We start from the raw sequence: 15,627 nt of genomic DNA on the forward strand, positions 1-15,627 counted from the left end.
GTTTTCACTTCACCCCCTCTCTTTCTAATATGTAAAAATTGCACAGCTGGGGAGGGGGTTTATAGTCTCAGGTCTTTTTCTGTAGCTCTCCCAGCAGGACTCTTCATCCGCAGGGGGCCACTTACCACCTTAGTATAAGAACCAGTTTAGTCCTGGGGATCTTAGCAAAAACCACCGGTGTTCCCCGTCTCCTGTTCCCCCTTCACATCGATGCTGTTGGGCCTAGTTTACAGGTCCTTTCCTCCTATAAAGCCACCTGTCCTTCCAGCCGTTCCTTCCCGCAGCAGTCGGTGGAGAAGCCATTCGGTTCCCGTTGGTGTTGCGTTTAGGAGGCTGCCCCACAGGCAGATCTCCCCGATGTCCAACCAGAACAAATGGACCTGGTGCTGGGAGTGAGGGTGTTTAGCCGTTGCAGCCAGCTTCCGTCCCTGCCACCTGCCATGGCTCTTTGCTCACATTTTGTTTCGCCGGAAACGTGATTTTCTTGGTCTCCAGTTCTGCCTCGAGTTGCCACTCCACAGTGGCAAACCGTCTCAGTCGGCTCAGGTCCCTCCGCCCATCCCCCCTTCCGCCCATTTACCCCCCCGCCCCCCCCCCCCCCCGCCATCCACCCATCCCTGAGGGTCCTCTGAGTTTCAGGGGCGTCTCTTGTGCGTTTGGGTATTTGGCACGTTCAGTGAATTCCATTGGCGAGCACCCGCTGTGTCACTGCGACACCTTGGCAGTGAGCCCAGGTCCCCACTCCTCTCCTCTCAGCAGCTCCCACTCCCCCAGTGCCGGACCTCAGGAGCCGGCTTTGGACAGACCCTTCTTCCTTGCTCTCCACCCTCCTGGTCCTTGTTAGTCCTCTGTTCTTGGCTTTCCACCCTCTGCGTTCAGAGTCCACGTAAGGAACATCTCTATGAGAAGTGGTTACCTTACTGTTCTTTCCCCACCTCCCTCTCTAACCATCAATTCACTCCTGGCCTCCCCTTCCCTCTACAAGGAGCACGTTGCTAATTTATTTCCTCTTTTCTCAATTTCTGTACCAGACCAGGAGAATTTGACCAACATTTATAGAGCACCCAACGTGCCACGTGCTGCCCGGGCTGCTGAAGGGGCATTGACCCTCCAGGAGCTTGCAGTTCAGTTGCATACCAAGACAAATTGTGGTCTATGATAATAGCTATACGATAGTTATAAAAACGCTGCCAGTGAAGAGCTCGATTTGTCCTGGGCATGTGGTGTCAGGGAAGGCTTCAGGGAAGAAGTGGCATTCTCAATGAGCCTTGAGAAATGAGCAAAACGGTCTCAAGGGCTCTGGATAGAGGGCATTCTAGGTGGAAGGAGCAGCATGAATAAGGGTGTGGGGAAGCGAAGGTGGAGGGTTGTCGGAGGAGTGTCGTAGAATCTGATTCGGAGAGTGTGCTGTCAGGGGGTAACGGCTGGGAAAATTGGTCAGAGCACTGCTTCATGTTGCAGGTGAACTCAGGGCCTGGTACTTTCTGCTTTGGGCAGCACCCTTTTCAGAAGCAGATACAAAAAAACTTCTCCAGTGGCTCCCACCTTAGTAAAACCTACAAGTCCAAACACGTTGGACCTGAATTGGGGAAAGCCAATGGCTAATTTTTAAATTTAGTGCCCAAAAGTCACAGAAACTTGAAGTTTGTCAGCACAGCAAACATTTTCTTTCTTCACTTTGCTCAGCTTTTAAACCCAAATATCCTGCCTACTCTTCTTCAGATTAAAAGTACAATTCACTCAGCTGGCGCACTACCTCTCAAAAGGTGTCAGAGAAGAGTTAGTGCCCTCATTTTACATATGTGCCTCTAAAAAAAAATAATAACAGTAACGAAAAAGCACTAAGTGTACAAAAAGTGTCATATTGAGTACAAGCTACGTTCGATGTAACCAGAAGAAAAGCCCAGATGTTTGTAAGTTTTCTTTTCAATAAATAAGTGCCCTGAATGTGAGCAAATCTGAATATAAAGATAAATGCCCTTTTGGTCTCCAGGGGCTTTTTCAGGATCCATGGCGAGGCTGCAGTATGAGTGAGAGCAAGTTGAAAGCTGTGGTTTGAGACCCGACCCCCTACACACACACACACACACACACACACACACACACACACACACACACACACACACGCATACACCGTGCTCACGGAGGGAGAAATGAAAGGAAGCCGAAGTTGTCCAAACCCATAGAATGTACACTACCAAGAGTGAACTCGACGTGAACTATGGACGTTAAGTGATCATGATGTGTCATTGCAGGTTCGTCCATGGTAACAAATGTCCCACTCTGGCAGGGATGTTGATAATGGAGGAGGATGTACATGTGGGGCGGACAGGGATATGTGGGAAATCTCTACTTCCTGTTCAATTTTGCTGTGAACCTCTAACTGCTCCCCAAAATAAGTTTGTTATTTTTTTAAAAAAGGAGGAAGAAAAGAACTGAGCATTATTCTCTTTGACAAAAGGTAAAATGACAAGGACTATCAGGCTGAACTCCCTTCCCCAGGAAATGAAAGAAATCACACCAAGCCTCCAGCTTCTGTCCGTGGTGCTGAAGTTTATTCATTTTCAAACCGATGTCAGTAACAGGTGATTAAAATTTAACGCATGGGCGGGAGAAGTGGAGAAGCCACAACTAAACCACTTTATCTACATTTAGCATAAAATGTGAGAAATGTTGACAGGAGGCTGATGCTTGAATAGGACGCTCGTCACAACTCAACCTGATGGCAACCAGATGGGACAAAGTTGAGTGAGAGATCCCAGGGGGTGAGGGTCTCTTGAAGTCTGCCCGGGGCCTGGCCAGCCTTTTCCTCCCTGGCCGTTATCTTCGGTACTACAAAGAGAGCAGAGACATGTTTGGCTTGGTGACCTGCCTCCACTGGGAAAAGTCAGCTTCATAGGACCGTGCTCCCTTCCCACCAGCACCCCCCTTCCAGCTTGACGACCCTCTGAGTTCCACGAACTGGTAAACAAATTGCCCATTAGAAGCTAGTAAAACCCATCCTGGTAAATTCCGATCCTTCGGGATCTGACAGTTCCTCGAGGGCCATGAACTGCCAATCAGCAGTGCGCAGGTGACTTGGCCCCGTGAACATATTAAGTTCCCGGTGCTCCTAGCAGTAACTTCTTTTCCTCTTAGCATTTTCTCAGCAGACTGTAGCTGAGGATGGTATCATGGTTCTGAGACTCATGGGGCACCTACCCAGTTGGGACAGAAATTTCAAAGGGAGTAAGCTTCTGTGCTGTTCCCTTTCCTGCTGAAGGTGTCCCCTGGTGGTATTCTTTCACAAGGTTTGAACCTCAACAAAACCACAATTTCCTTCCCGCCCACCCCATTTCCATCCGCAGTTCCTCTTACCCGGAAGCTGTTGCAGCCCAGTCCACTCTGGGCTCCAATCCTGTCCATCCTGCCCCCGAAGCAGCTGGACCTCCGCAGGCTCCGAGGGGCAGCGAGCAGCGCCCTCAGCTTGCTGTTCAGGAGGGCAGATCTATCGGAGGGTTCCCAGGGGCCCCGCCCAAGGGCACCCCCATCTCTCTGGGCTGGGTGGACCTCCCCGGTCCAGGGAGGCACCTCAGAAAGGGGGCTGAGAGGGACCCCAGCTTCTTCATTCTGATCGCTTAGTACTTGTTGGGGCACAGCCTCATCTTCTAAAGGCATCTTGTCCTCCAAATGGTCCAGCAAGTTCTTTACGAAAGGAAAACAGGGAAAGGGAGAAGTCTCACTGCCTGGCGCAGCGTCACAAAGCCCCCTCATCCCAGACCGTGCCCCTTTCCTGGCCCTACCTTGAATTCCATCAGGTCTGCGTTGGACACAGAGCCATACACGGGGTTCGCTCCGGTTTGCCCTGGGAGCTGAAACGCCAGAAAGAGGAGGAAGCTCGCGGCGATGGTGGCAGAGCCCATGCTGGCGTCGGTCAAGGGGTGGTCTGGTACTTGCTGCCTCTTCTCTCTCCTCTCTGCTTTCCCACCCGTGGCCTTCCTCCGTCTCCGTCTCCCAGCTGCCCTGCGCCTCCTCTTTTTATAGCCCCTTGGCTCTCTGAGAGCACAAGAGGGACGGAACCCTCCCCATTCTGTCACTTGCAGCGATAAAGCAGCTGAGCGAGGAGCCAGCAGAAGATGCCCTTTTAAAGTTATCAGAGTCCAGCCAGCTCGTCACAGCCCCTCCGCCTTGAGCAGCTCCAACGAGCCGGGACCCCCAGCTGCAGGAGCCACATTCTTGTTGATTTGCCTCAAGAGCTTCCCACTTCAAAGGTGTGAGAAGAGCAAAAAAGAGTCCTTGGTTATCTCACAGCGATGCCTCAGGCTTCTTTCTCATCAGCAGCTGGACCCACGCGGGGAAGCAGAGGGTGACGGTTGGCCGGTGCCCAGCTCCCCCGTTGGTTTGCGGCTCAGCTGTCAGGGACTCCAAATAAGGGCGGGAGGGGAGGAAATGGCAGGCAGCCGGCAGCTCAGCTCAGGACAAATTAGTCCAAATGCTCGAGCTGGCCTCATACCTGACTCATCGGCGGCGAGGGCAGACCTCTCCCTCCACAGGGCTGTCCTGACACCTGGCTGCCACTCTCAGTGGTCAGGTGAAAAGGGAGTTAGTTTTTACATACTACGTCAGAACCAAATGTGACAAATGTCCCAAGAACTCCACTCCCAAATAGAAACACAAGAAAAGTTTTGGGAGCACAATCATTCCTCTGCAAACCTCCCCCCCCTTCACCGCACGGCTCCCCCCAAGGCGCTGGGGGAGATTGGCGCTAAAAGGATACATGCATTTACATTTATAGAAGCTCGCTGCTTCTCAGACTCTGGGTTTGAAGCTTGTAACGCCTCACACCTCGCCGGGAAAGCTCCCGTGGCGAAGTTGGCTGATGGAGCGAGGTGGGATGCAGCTGTGGCCCATGGAATTTCCCTTAATGCCTCCCATGTCCTTCTCCAAGGCCAGGCAAGGGATGAGCCACTGAAGCCGCCATTTTCCTGGTCCCCAAAAGAGAAGTACCAGGCAGGAGCCTGTCCACATGTAGTGAGTGGCCTCCACTTACCAAGCACTGGACTTAACGCTCTACACTCTTCAATGTAACGTATCCGGGGGAAATACTACACTTGAAGGGATGAGAGCCCTGCATTGCAGCCCCAAACAAGCCAAACTGCACACATCTTTGGGGCCTTATTCTCCTCATCTGTGAGGCTCATAAGAGCTATTAATATGTGAACGTATTGCTATATAATTGCACGATGCTCACAATGGTTGTCCTTACTGGGTGGTTGGAATGTGCCGGGCACCGCGCTGAGAGTTTATACGGATTCTTTCCTTTTCATCACCAGCCCCAGAAGGTGGGTAGTATTGTCCCCGTTCATAGAGGAACAGAACTGAGACTGAGAGCATCTGTCACTTGCCCAATGTCACTCGGCAGACCCAGGACTCGGACCCCAGGTCTGACGCCAACGCCTGTACTTTCCACCCACTTCCCAGATCCCGCTGCTTCTTTGCACGAAGGTTTCTTAACAAGCCCTTTAGTCTCAGTTCCTGATTAAACACCACCCTAATCCCAGACTCTCAGGTTGCCTCTGAGCACCTCCTCGCCTTCCCCCTGCCCTGGGACTGTAGCTTTGCGTGCTTGGCAAGTCTGCGGACTATCTCAGGAAAGCACCACATCCAAGCCCCATGACCTATTTACACACCTAACGTGTTTCAATCTACCCCGTAGAAGCTCAGGAAATGTGGTTGGAATGACAGCTCTGTCCTGGCCGGACCCTCCCCCAACTGTGCTCACTCCTTGGCTTATCAGAAAGAGAGGCTGTTACGCAGTGAAAGGGCAGGAAATCCGGGCACTACGTGGCCAGGGGTCATGAGAGGTGTTGCGGGGGGCGGTGGTTATTCTAAAGGAGAAAAGATTTGGGTCGGCCAAACTCAACTTGAAATCCGAAATGAGCGCAATTCTGAGTAGGAGCGCTGGGGACAAAGAACCGCTGTATCCTGAAGAGTCTCTGGAATGTGCTCACAGTTTAATAGCTGGGGTGGCAGTGTTATTATTAGCAAAGAGGATTCAGTGAGCAGCCACCCTGGGAGAACTGATGCTCCGTGCTGCGTGCGTCACACAGCCTGTCTCCTGGAGATACCCTTTGAGACAGACCTTTGGTGCAGGCAAGACTTCCGGAAGGGCATCTTGGCAGGTGGCCTCTGCCACGGCTTGGCCTCTGGGGGCTGATGCGGTTCCTGCGTCCTGAGCCACTTCTGAAGTCTGTTGGCGGCCCAAGGAAAAGCGGAAATCCCGTCCAAGGTTCCAGAAGGAGAATTTCAGAATTTTCCCAGCTCCTTTTGTTAAAGTTACGTTTCGTCTTCTAGAGTGAAACTGGAGTGGGGCACGAGTGTCATTTGTTGAGTTTCTTCTATTGTTTTGGGGTTTTTGTGGAAGGTGGGTGGCAAAAAAAAGAATACTTAGGTTTATTGCCCTGACTTTGTATAGGACCAGCACCACCCCCTGCACTAACAGGGCCCAGGGCAAAGAGATAATCCCCAAATACACTTACCGCCCAACCCTCTTAAAGCCTTTGACTTGTCCTTGAAATGGAAAATGCCTTGATGTAGAGTTTCTCTTCATTTTCGTGCCCCTGTTCCACTTCGGGGGTATGTGTGGAGGAGTTAATATTTAATGGGATGTTTAGAAGCCAGCCTGTGGGAGTGAGAGAGAAGGAAAGCAAAAGGTACAGAAGACCAGGCCCACCCTCCACCTCCACCTCTCCCACTCGCTGAAAAATGAAAAGGCTTTATTTCCTTATCACTGGAAAGAAGTCGTCTTAGTCCTATGATGGAACAAAGGTTGCAGATGCGTGGGAGGATCCAGAATGGGCTAACTCCAGTGTCTAGTTTGGTTTCATGACTCTCCGTGGGGATGCTGTGGGCTGCCTCGGGGAGCCATGAGGGCCCAGCAATGTCACATGTGGGCAGAACTGGTGTGAAAACCCCAGCACATTCATGGGACAAGTCTGTTAGACCTAAATAGCCTAAAGCAGAAGCCCCAGTTGGGAGAAATTGGTAGGACATTGGTGCGTATTTAGGAATGATTGCTTTGGACTTTGAAAACTATGTTCTGTTTCTCTGGTGCAACATGGAGGTCACTGAGACTGGAATTTGGGGGCAGCTTCCCCAGGAAAAAAGGCCCAAGACAAGGTGATTTGCTAAAGCTTTATGTTCACGGGAAGTTCACGGGAAGTAAGAGTGAGGAGCAAAGGGAAGTGAGATAGTGTATTAGTCAACAACTGCTGCGTGACAAATTACCCCAAACCTTAGCAACTATACATCTATTATCTAATAGCTCCTGTGGACCAGGAATCTGGTTCTGCTTTAGCTGGGGGCCCCTTGTTCAGAGCTCACACAGGCTACAATTAAGATGTTGGCCGGGGCTGCGGTCATCTCAAGACTTGGCTGGGGATCTGCTTTCAAGCTCACTCGTGTGTCTGTCGGCAGGTCTTCGGGTCCACGCTGACTGTTGGCTGGAGATGTCAGTTCCTTACTGCGTGGGCTTCTCCACAGAGATGCCGCTGACTTCCTTTAGGTAGAGAGGGAAACATCATGTAAGCCATCATCTCTTTGTAACCTAATCTTAGATGTGGTACCCCATCATTTCTGTTGTACTGTGTTCATTAGAAGTGAGCCATAAGGTCCAGCCCATACTCAGAGGGAGGGGATTACCAAGGGATGAATACCAGGAGATGAGCATCAATGGGGGCCATCTCAGAGGCTGCCCACCACAGGTAAGGAAAGAGAAAGAGCAAATATAAAGTGATATGTTACCAAGCTGGCCACAGCTTTGCGAGAACAGCTTAGTGGTTGGTCGGTCGGCTGTTGGTCATGCTGCACGTCTCCAGAGAGCTTTGTGGAACCCAGCACCTTCGAACAGTCTATGAGGAGAGAAAAGGGAGAGGGCACTGCATTAGATCCCTAGGGCTGCTGTAACAAAGTACCATAAACTGGGTATCTTAAAACAACAGAAGTGTATTGTCTCACAGTTCTGAAAGCTAGAGTCTGAAATCAAGGTGTCAGCAGGGCCAGGCTCCCTCCACAACCTGTAAGGAAGGATCCTTCCTCGTCTCTTGCAGCTTCTGGTAGCTGCCGGCAATCTTTGGCATTCCTTGGCTTGTAGATGCATCCCTCTAGTCTCTGTCTCTGTCATCATATGACCGTCTTCCCTCTCTGTGTTTCTCTCTTTTCTTCTTATAAAGACACTAATCATATTGGAATAGGAGCCCACCCTACTCAAGTATGACCTCATCTCAACTAATTACATCCACAATGACCGTGATTCACAAACACCCCCTCCAGCATACCACCCAAGGACATACATGAGGGTCCACCCCTGCACCTTGCCCTCCCTAGGGGCCTCACAGAACCTTCATGCCTCACCCGCTGGCTAAGGCATGAAGGTTCTGCTCTCTCCCCCGATGCAGGAAGAACCAGGTCGAGGAGTCCAGGGCAGGGAGGCCAGTTAGGAAGCTGGTGTGCCAATATGAGTGGTGAGGGAAGGAAGGAGGAGTGGACGTGGTACCTGCCTGGGTGGTCCAGCCAAAGAATGGAGTCAAGGAAGATTCCAAGGGCTGAAGTCATCGAGGGTGGAGCCCTGGGAGACGGTTTACTCATTCGGGAGTGTCATAGTTTGGGTTCTCCTGAATCTGAGACAAGTATTCAAGCAAAGTAGTTTATTTTGGAGATAATCCCAGGAAATACTGGCAGGAGAGTGGGGAAGTGACCAGGGAGAGGAGTTTAGCTGCATGGATCACTGTGGGCAGTTGCAGCTTAATCCCAACCCCGCCGCAGAGAAATCCAGTAACCAGTGAAAGATACACACCACCTGTGAACAGAGGGCTCTCCTAGGTGTTGGCTGAGGGTTGTTCCTGGTCCGTGTCAATTCCCCAGCACTTCCTGCCTGCCCGCAGGAAGTGGACTCTGGCTGCCAGAGAAAGTCCTCGGGCAGGAAAGTGCAGTGCTGCTGGATGAAATTAGGGCTGGTGTGCACTGAAGCAGCAAGGGCAGGGGCTATACTTGGCAGTGCCAGAGACAAGACACTGGGGGCACAAGGGTGGGAGCCAAGGTCCCATGGCTGAAATGTTCCAGGATGCCCAGGCAGCTGTATGGAGCCTGGCTCCTGACCCCACGGGAGAAACGGGCCATTTAGTAGAAAAGCACTGATTGCATGAAAAATCCTACAGAGACAGGGATAGAAGGTTGAGGACTGCAACACGAACAAAGACAAATGGCCAAGTTCATGACTTTGTTTACACCTGCTTCTGCATGAGGAAAGAATGCACTTTTCTTTCTTGCCACAAATCATTCTCAGAAGGGTCAAAGCTGGGAATCCCTTGGCAGTCCAGGGGTTAGGACTCCGTGCTCTCACTGCCGAGGGCCTGGGTTCGATTTTGGTTGGGGAACTAAGGTCCCAGGTCCCACAAGGCGCGCGGTGTGGCAAAAAAAAAAAAAAAAAAGTCAAAGCTGCCACGAGAGGGATGGAGAGGGGAACGCAGCATCAGTGACATGAGATGTAGCATTCAGGCCCAACACTGTCCTGACTTCAGTAACCTCAAAACTGGAGACCCAGCAAAGCCAGTCTACCCTCTACTGAAGCTCCTTCCAGCTGTGAAGCCGTGGGTTAGGCATCCTTGGGCCTGTGTCCACCAACATGTCTTTCTGGGTAGATTCCAGTGACAAGCATCCATGGAGATACATAATCTGGCAGCTTCTTTGGAGGACGAGGTTGATAATAGGAAAGTCAGGGAGGTTAAGGCCATGGCTATAGTTACATGGGGATGTGTTTGAAGGGGCCAGGGTCACAGGTGAGGGGGGACTGGTTCTAAAGGGCACCCATAGATGACGCACGTGCCACAGCACTGCCCGCAAACACCAAACACAGGGGGAGCTCAATGAGATGTCACTTCATTGGGTACGTCAGGCCACCCACTCCCCATCCTCCAGAAGACATATTTGCTTCCTTCACAGTTTGTTTTGGGGTCCTCTCTCCTGGACTTTTGCTTGGGGAAAAGGTTCAAGTAACAGGATATATCTGTATCATACATACAGACTCCACTGCCTGAGCCCTACTTATGGAAGAGCTGGACTTACCTGGAAGAATTCTGAAGTGCTGGCTGGGTTTGTAGAGTGGGCATTCGGGGAGGAGGTCTGTCTTCATCACCTGAGCAGGGGGAGAAAGTTGCCAATACGCAGCAGCCCCAAATGGGGAACTGAGTGATGCCATTAAGATGGGGACCTTCCAACCCACCAGCAAGCCTAATTCACTGGCTTGGGAAAGGTTGGGTTGTGCAGTGGTTAGGAGCCTGGCTGCTGGACCAGTATGCATGGGCTTGAATCCTGGCTCTGCCACTTACTAACTGCGGGACCCTGAGAAAGTCACATTACCTCTCTGTGCCTCGATTTCCCCATCTGTAAAATGAAGGATAATAAGAGTTCTTCCTGCATAGTTGTTGCAAGGACTAATATGAGTTCATGGAACTGGGCCTGGTACATAGTGAGGCCTTTATAAATGTTAACTGTGCTAATTACTCATTACCGTCCTGGGTCAAAAACATTAGGCAGGGCTTCCCTGGTGGCGCAGTGGTTGAGAGTCCGCCTGCCGATGCAGGGGACACGGGTTCGTGCCCCGATCCGGGAAGATCCCACGTGCCGCGGAGCGGCTGGGCCCGTGAGCCATGGCCGCTGAGCCTGCGCGTCCGGAGCCTGTGCTCCACAGCGGGAGAGCCCACAGCAGTGACAGGCCCGCGTAGTGCAAAAAAAACAAAAACAAAACAAAACAAAACAAAACAAAACAAAAAAAACATTAGGCAAAGATGGCTCACAGTTTTATTGGAAAATAAGTTGGTCCTAAAACCTTACCTTCAAAATCTGAATCTCATTAGATATGTCTAATGCACACTGGGTTAAAATGAGAAATAACACGAAGACCCACCACTTCTCTTTCCCTCTCACTCAGAGAAACATCAGATGAGAACAGCAGAAAAGCCATAAGAGAGTCACGTGGATCTCTGCTCAAACCTCAGTGTTGGCACTTAGCAGCTGAATGCTTTCAGGTAAGATGCTTCCCTTTTCTGGGTCTCAGTTTTCTCATCCATAAAGAGGGGATAATAATAGTCCTGTCCTCCTGCAGAGCTGGGATCGTAAAAGGCATTCTAGGCAGAGGAAACTGCATGAGCTGAAGCCTGGGAGCCTGAAAGCAGGAGAGAGCTCGCAGCATGACCTGGGGTGCCTGGAACCCAAGATGCAGGGGAAGGAGGACCCTGGGAGGAGAGGGCAGTGACCTCTACCAGGACTCCCTGCTGATTAAGGCAACACAGCAGGATTCCAGTGCTTGTCTCCTTTTCTGTCTTGGAATAACGGTCTTCTCTCTCTAAGGCAGAGAGGAAGTGAAGACGTGGGGCCCCGAAGGAAGGCACCCTGAAATGCTGGGCCTCTTTCAGGCACTTCTAAACTTATGGGCTCAGGAAATGAAAATGCTATTAAACTCAGGGTTTAGAAACCTCCTTTCCAGGATGACATCAGGAATTGAAGACTTGAACCTGAGGTTTGGGGCAGATGGAAGGCTCACCCCTATCAGGAATGCAAATAAGCTGGCATATCTCTTTCTCTCTCTCTCTCTCTCTCTCTCTCACACACACACACACACACACACACACACACACACACACACACACACAAAGCGCCCCCAATCTCTGAGAGCTTCTGGAAACGACAAATACAGGGAGAGGGCCTCTAATGGCAGAATTCCAGGCAAAGGAAGGCTACTGTCAAGGGGCAGATACCTTGACACACACCTCATGTCACAGGAATACATCAGGGCCCATTCAGCTCCCAGGGAGAAACTGCCGGCCTCGGAAAAGTAGTTTCTGGGAAGCGTCTCAAGTGCTTGAGATACTTAGAGACCTTTCAGAGCATGAAAAGCCCTTAAAGCAAAGCAGCCACCCCCCCACCCCACCCCCCCAACTGTTTGACCAGCCCCTGAAGCCGGGTCCCCCGCCCCACCATTAAGACATCTTTGGGATCTTCAAGAAAACACAGGGTTTGACTGTTCTTCAATGACGGATTACTTTTTAGAACACTGAGACAAATCAATTTCAAAAGAAAAGAGCTATAATATTGACTTTATTTCATCATGGAAAATTTGTGCTCAAAGATAAGAACCATGTCATATAAAACAAACAAATAAATAAATAAGTAAAAATAAATAGGAGTTGCTTCAAAGGGGAGCAGGGGGTTGAGGGAGAACCAGATGCAGCCAGGACCTTCTCTTAATACCTCCTCAGCACTGTGGGGGGAAGAGAGAGAGTGAGGATTACATTTGGGTGGGAGGCAGGCAGGACCTGAGCTTCCCCTCACCAGGTGCCACCTGTGCCTCCCCCCTCTTCAGTCCATCTGGGTGTCTGAGGCTTTGGAATAATCTACCTCCCTGGACCATGCTTTCCTCGTTGTAAACTGGGGATTGCCGTCCCCCTGGTGATCCTGCCCTCTGCCCTTGCAGCTCTAGACAGTTCAGGGGAAACCAGGAGGAAAATGTTTAATACTCTTTCTGCGCCAAGAAGGGGCTGCCAAGGCAATTGACCGAATTACACGGATGTAATTCATGGGATGACCGAGTTACATCCTAAGGTGATTCTGCCCCTTTTGGTAAGAGAGGCAGGAGGGGGGGTTAGAAGGTGGGTGGGAGCTCACGGGCATGGTAATGAATGTTGTCAAAATTTAATGTTTCCAGAAAGGCGCTCCTTGACCCTGAGGACTGACGGCAAGAAAGAGTGATATCCAGGTGTCCTTTGCTCAAAGTTTGGTCCCGAGACTTCAAACCCAGAAAGGCGGCACGCGGTGGGAATGGGGGGTGGGTGCTCACCGTTGCAGCCCAAGGCCGCTGAGGGAGCCGATCCGGTCCAGCCTCCGCCCAAAGCAGCCGGAGTCGCGCTTCATCCTGGGGCTGCGTATTCCCCACAGGGCCTGGAGGACGCTGTTGCCGGGCCCGAGGAGCCCCGCGGGGGCGGCCGCCCGGGTCTCCCAGGCTTCTGCGAGGATGTGGCCCTGCTGAAGGGGGTCCAGGTCCATCTTCTCGGCCTGCAGCTCCAACACCCTGCCTCGTAGACGGCCCAGCAGTTCCTGCGATGGGTGGGGGAGGCGGAGCCTTAGGAACCCGCACCTGGGCCCAGCCGCTCTCGATGGCGCCAAGGCAAACCGACCGCCTTGGGGACGGGGGTCCCCGCCCCCAGCCTCGCCGCTTTCTCACTCTCTTATCACTAATTCCCAGGGGAGGGTGGGGATCTCTTGGGACTGTGGGTGGCGGTAGGTGGGGACCCGTTAATTGCTGCTGTCGGTGCCCTCCCGGCGAGCCGGGTTTACGCAGTTCGGCAGCGCTCACCTGTATCCCGCGCAGTTCCGAGGCTGGGCCGGGGCCACCTAGCGGGTAGGAACGACAGCGTGGCAGCGACAGGTGCAAAAACAGAAGGAGCATGAGCGCCCGGGGCAGCGTCGTCTGGGGGTCCATGTCGTTGGAGGGGCGGAGAGAGGTTGCCGCCGCTGCCGCTGCGCTGGGTCCCGGTTCACGTCTCACCCGCTGGGTCCTCGGGCAACGGCGGCCTTTTATCCCCCGTCCTGAGAGCCGGGCCGGCCCTGCCCCTCTGGGTTATCTCTGATTTATCGGCGCGTTCCGGCCCGGCCCGCTGAGCTCAGGGCGGGGGAATGCACCTCTCCGCGCGGAGGGGTGGAGGCCGGGGAGAGCAGGCCTTGTATAGAAATGGGCCTGGCCGACAACGGGAGCGCGCGGCGGGGGCGAGTTGGCGGGGTTGGGTAGGCACCGCTATAGGTCCTTTGTCTCTCGCTTCCCCCTTTCCTGCAAAAACCCCGGGGCCTTAGAGTGGCTCTTTTCTCTTTCCTCCCCCCCGCATTCCTGGAGAGGGCAGAGGGAACCCCAGCGATCAGAGGCCCGACGCAACTGCCGGGCGCACGGGGTGACTCAGAGAAACCACAGGCCCAGCCGCCACCCCCGTGCCGCAGCGCGTCTTCCCTCCCCGCCTGTAACTCTCCGCACCTTGCTCGGCGGCGGGTCTTCCGGGCGCTCTGACCGCTGTCCGTGGTCCTGATATCTCTGAGCCAACAACGCAAGAGGACTCGCTCTCCTCAACGTGGGTCTTGCCAGAAAGACAAGCGTGGGGCAGGGGCAAGAGACGTCTGAGACCCCTCTCCGCCCTCTCACAACCTCCTGCACTAGGGTGCTAATTCTCCAGTGTCACCTGATTAAAAGTCTGGGTATGACAAGGAACTTCTGGAATGCTGACCCTTCTTCCATCCCTTAAAGTGTAGAGCTGATTTGACAGGAATTTTGAGAGGCAAGGCCCAGAGATGAAGTCATTCAGGAATGCTTCTATCACAGCTCCCGCAGGTGCCAACACCTCCTCTCTCCCACCAAGCCAACATAACGGAAAAAGCAAGGATGACTGGAAGACGGTTATCTATTTGGTGGGACACTAAGGGTGTGAAGGAGTGCCTTCCACAAGGCCTCCTTCACCTGGTCGGCCATGATCTCATTCCCATTCGCAGATGGTCCGCGCCTCCTGTCTGCGATTACAAAAGGGGCTCCGTAGAAAAATGGCCCTGGGAAGAGACACAGCAGATTAAATCCCCCCTAAAGTGTGCATGACTGATGTCACCACCCCTACCAGATAACTTGTGCTGAGAAGCAGCAGGATGAGGGGGCAGCATGGTTTAGGAAAGGAAATGTGTCATGACGGAAGTGGAGAAAGGGGCAGCAAAGAGCAGAAGCTGAGACCTCTAAGCAAACCTGGCCTGAAAAATAGCGTCTTCCAGGTATTGAGTGAGAAAATTGTGACTGCAGTTCTTCACTTTTCAGATAAGAAAACTGAGCTCAGAGAAATTAATCTGCTTTCTTTTCTTTTTTACACCTAAATTGATTTTTAACTTTTTTTTTTTTTTTGCGGTACGCGGGCGTCTCACTGTCGTGGCCTCTCCCGTTGCGGAGCACAGGTTCCGGACGCGCAGGCTCAGCGGCCATGGCTCACGGGCCCAGCCGCTCCGCGGCATGTGGGATCTTCCCAGACTGGGGCACGAACCCGCGTCCCCTGCATCGGCAGGCGGACTCTCAACCACTGCGCCATCAGGGAAGCCCCAGCACCTTGATTTTAACCCAATGAAATACATATTAGACTTTAGATCTCCAGAACCGTAAGAAAATAAATTTGTGTTATTTGAAGCCCCTCGGTTCGGGGTAATTTGCTTCAGCAGCAAATAGGAAACTACTACAACATATGTAAAACCCTGAGCACAGCGCTTGGCACTTAGTGACCCTCCCCCGTAAAGGTGGCTGTGGCGGCAGTGTTGGTTCTCTCCAGCATCAGACCCTAGGTAGGGGGTGCTGGCCGTGCTGGCCGTGCTGGCTACAAAGGAAGAAGGAAGACCCTTACTTCGCTCAGCAAGTCTTCATTGAAGGTCTGGGTTTGCAGTGGTCTGGAGTCCAGTCCCTGGGATCAGATTGCCTGGATTCAATCCCACCTCAGTCTTTTGCTACTCAGGCAAGTTCCTTCATCTCTCATGGTTTTTCATGTCCACTTCATAGGGTTGCTGTGAAGATGAAATGGGACTGTG

At 52.4% G+C, this 15,627-nt stretch overlaps 2 protein-coding genes across 2 annotated transcripts; both read right to left on the reverse strand.

Annotated features, from left to right (window-relative positions):
- Positions 1–2,531: 2,531 nt before the first annotated feature.
- Positions 2,532–4,112, reverse strand: NPPA (natriuretic peptide A). Its single transcript, XM_065880031.1, has 3 exons — positions 3,783–4,112; positions 3,358–3,684; positions 2,532–2,832 (listed from the first exon to the last, which is right to left on the reverse strand). The coding sequence occupies exons 1-3, from the start codon at positions 3,900–3,902 to the stop codon at positions 2,821–2,823; spliced, it is 459 nt and encodes a 152-aa protein (XP_065736103.1). The 5' UTR covers positions 3,903–4,112; the 3' UTR covers positions 2,532–2,820.
- A 706-nt stretch (positions 4,113–4,818) lies between these two features.
- NPPB (natriuretic peptide B) lies at positions 4,819–13,548 on the reverse strand. The gene is made up of 5 exons (XM_065901352.1): positions 13,388–13,548; positions 12,872–13,128; positions 12,226–12,295; positions 10,102–10,171; positions 4,819–4,964 (listed from the first exon to the last, which is right to left on the reverse strand). The coding sequence occupies exons 1-5, from the start codon at positions 13,511–13,513 to the stop codon at positions 4,819–4,821; spliced, it is 669 nt and encodes a 222-aa protein (XP_065757424.1). The 5' UTR covers positions 13,514–13,548.
- Between the last annotated feature and the right edge of the window lie 2,079 nt (positions 13,549–15,627).

This window comes from Phocoena phocoena, chromosome 1 (assembly GCF_963924675.1).
Source record: "Phocoena phocoena chromosome 1, mPhoPho1.1, whole genome shotgun sequence".
NCBI classification, from domain to species: Eukaryota; Metazoa; Chordata; class Mammalia; order Artiodactyla; family Phocoenidae; genus Phocoena; species Phocoena phocoena.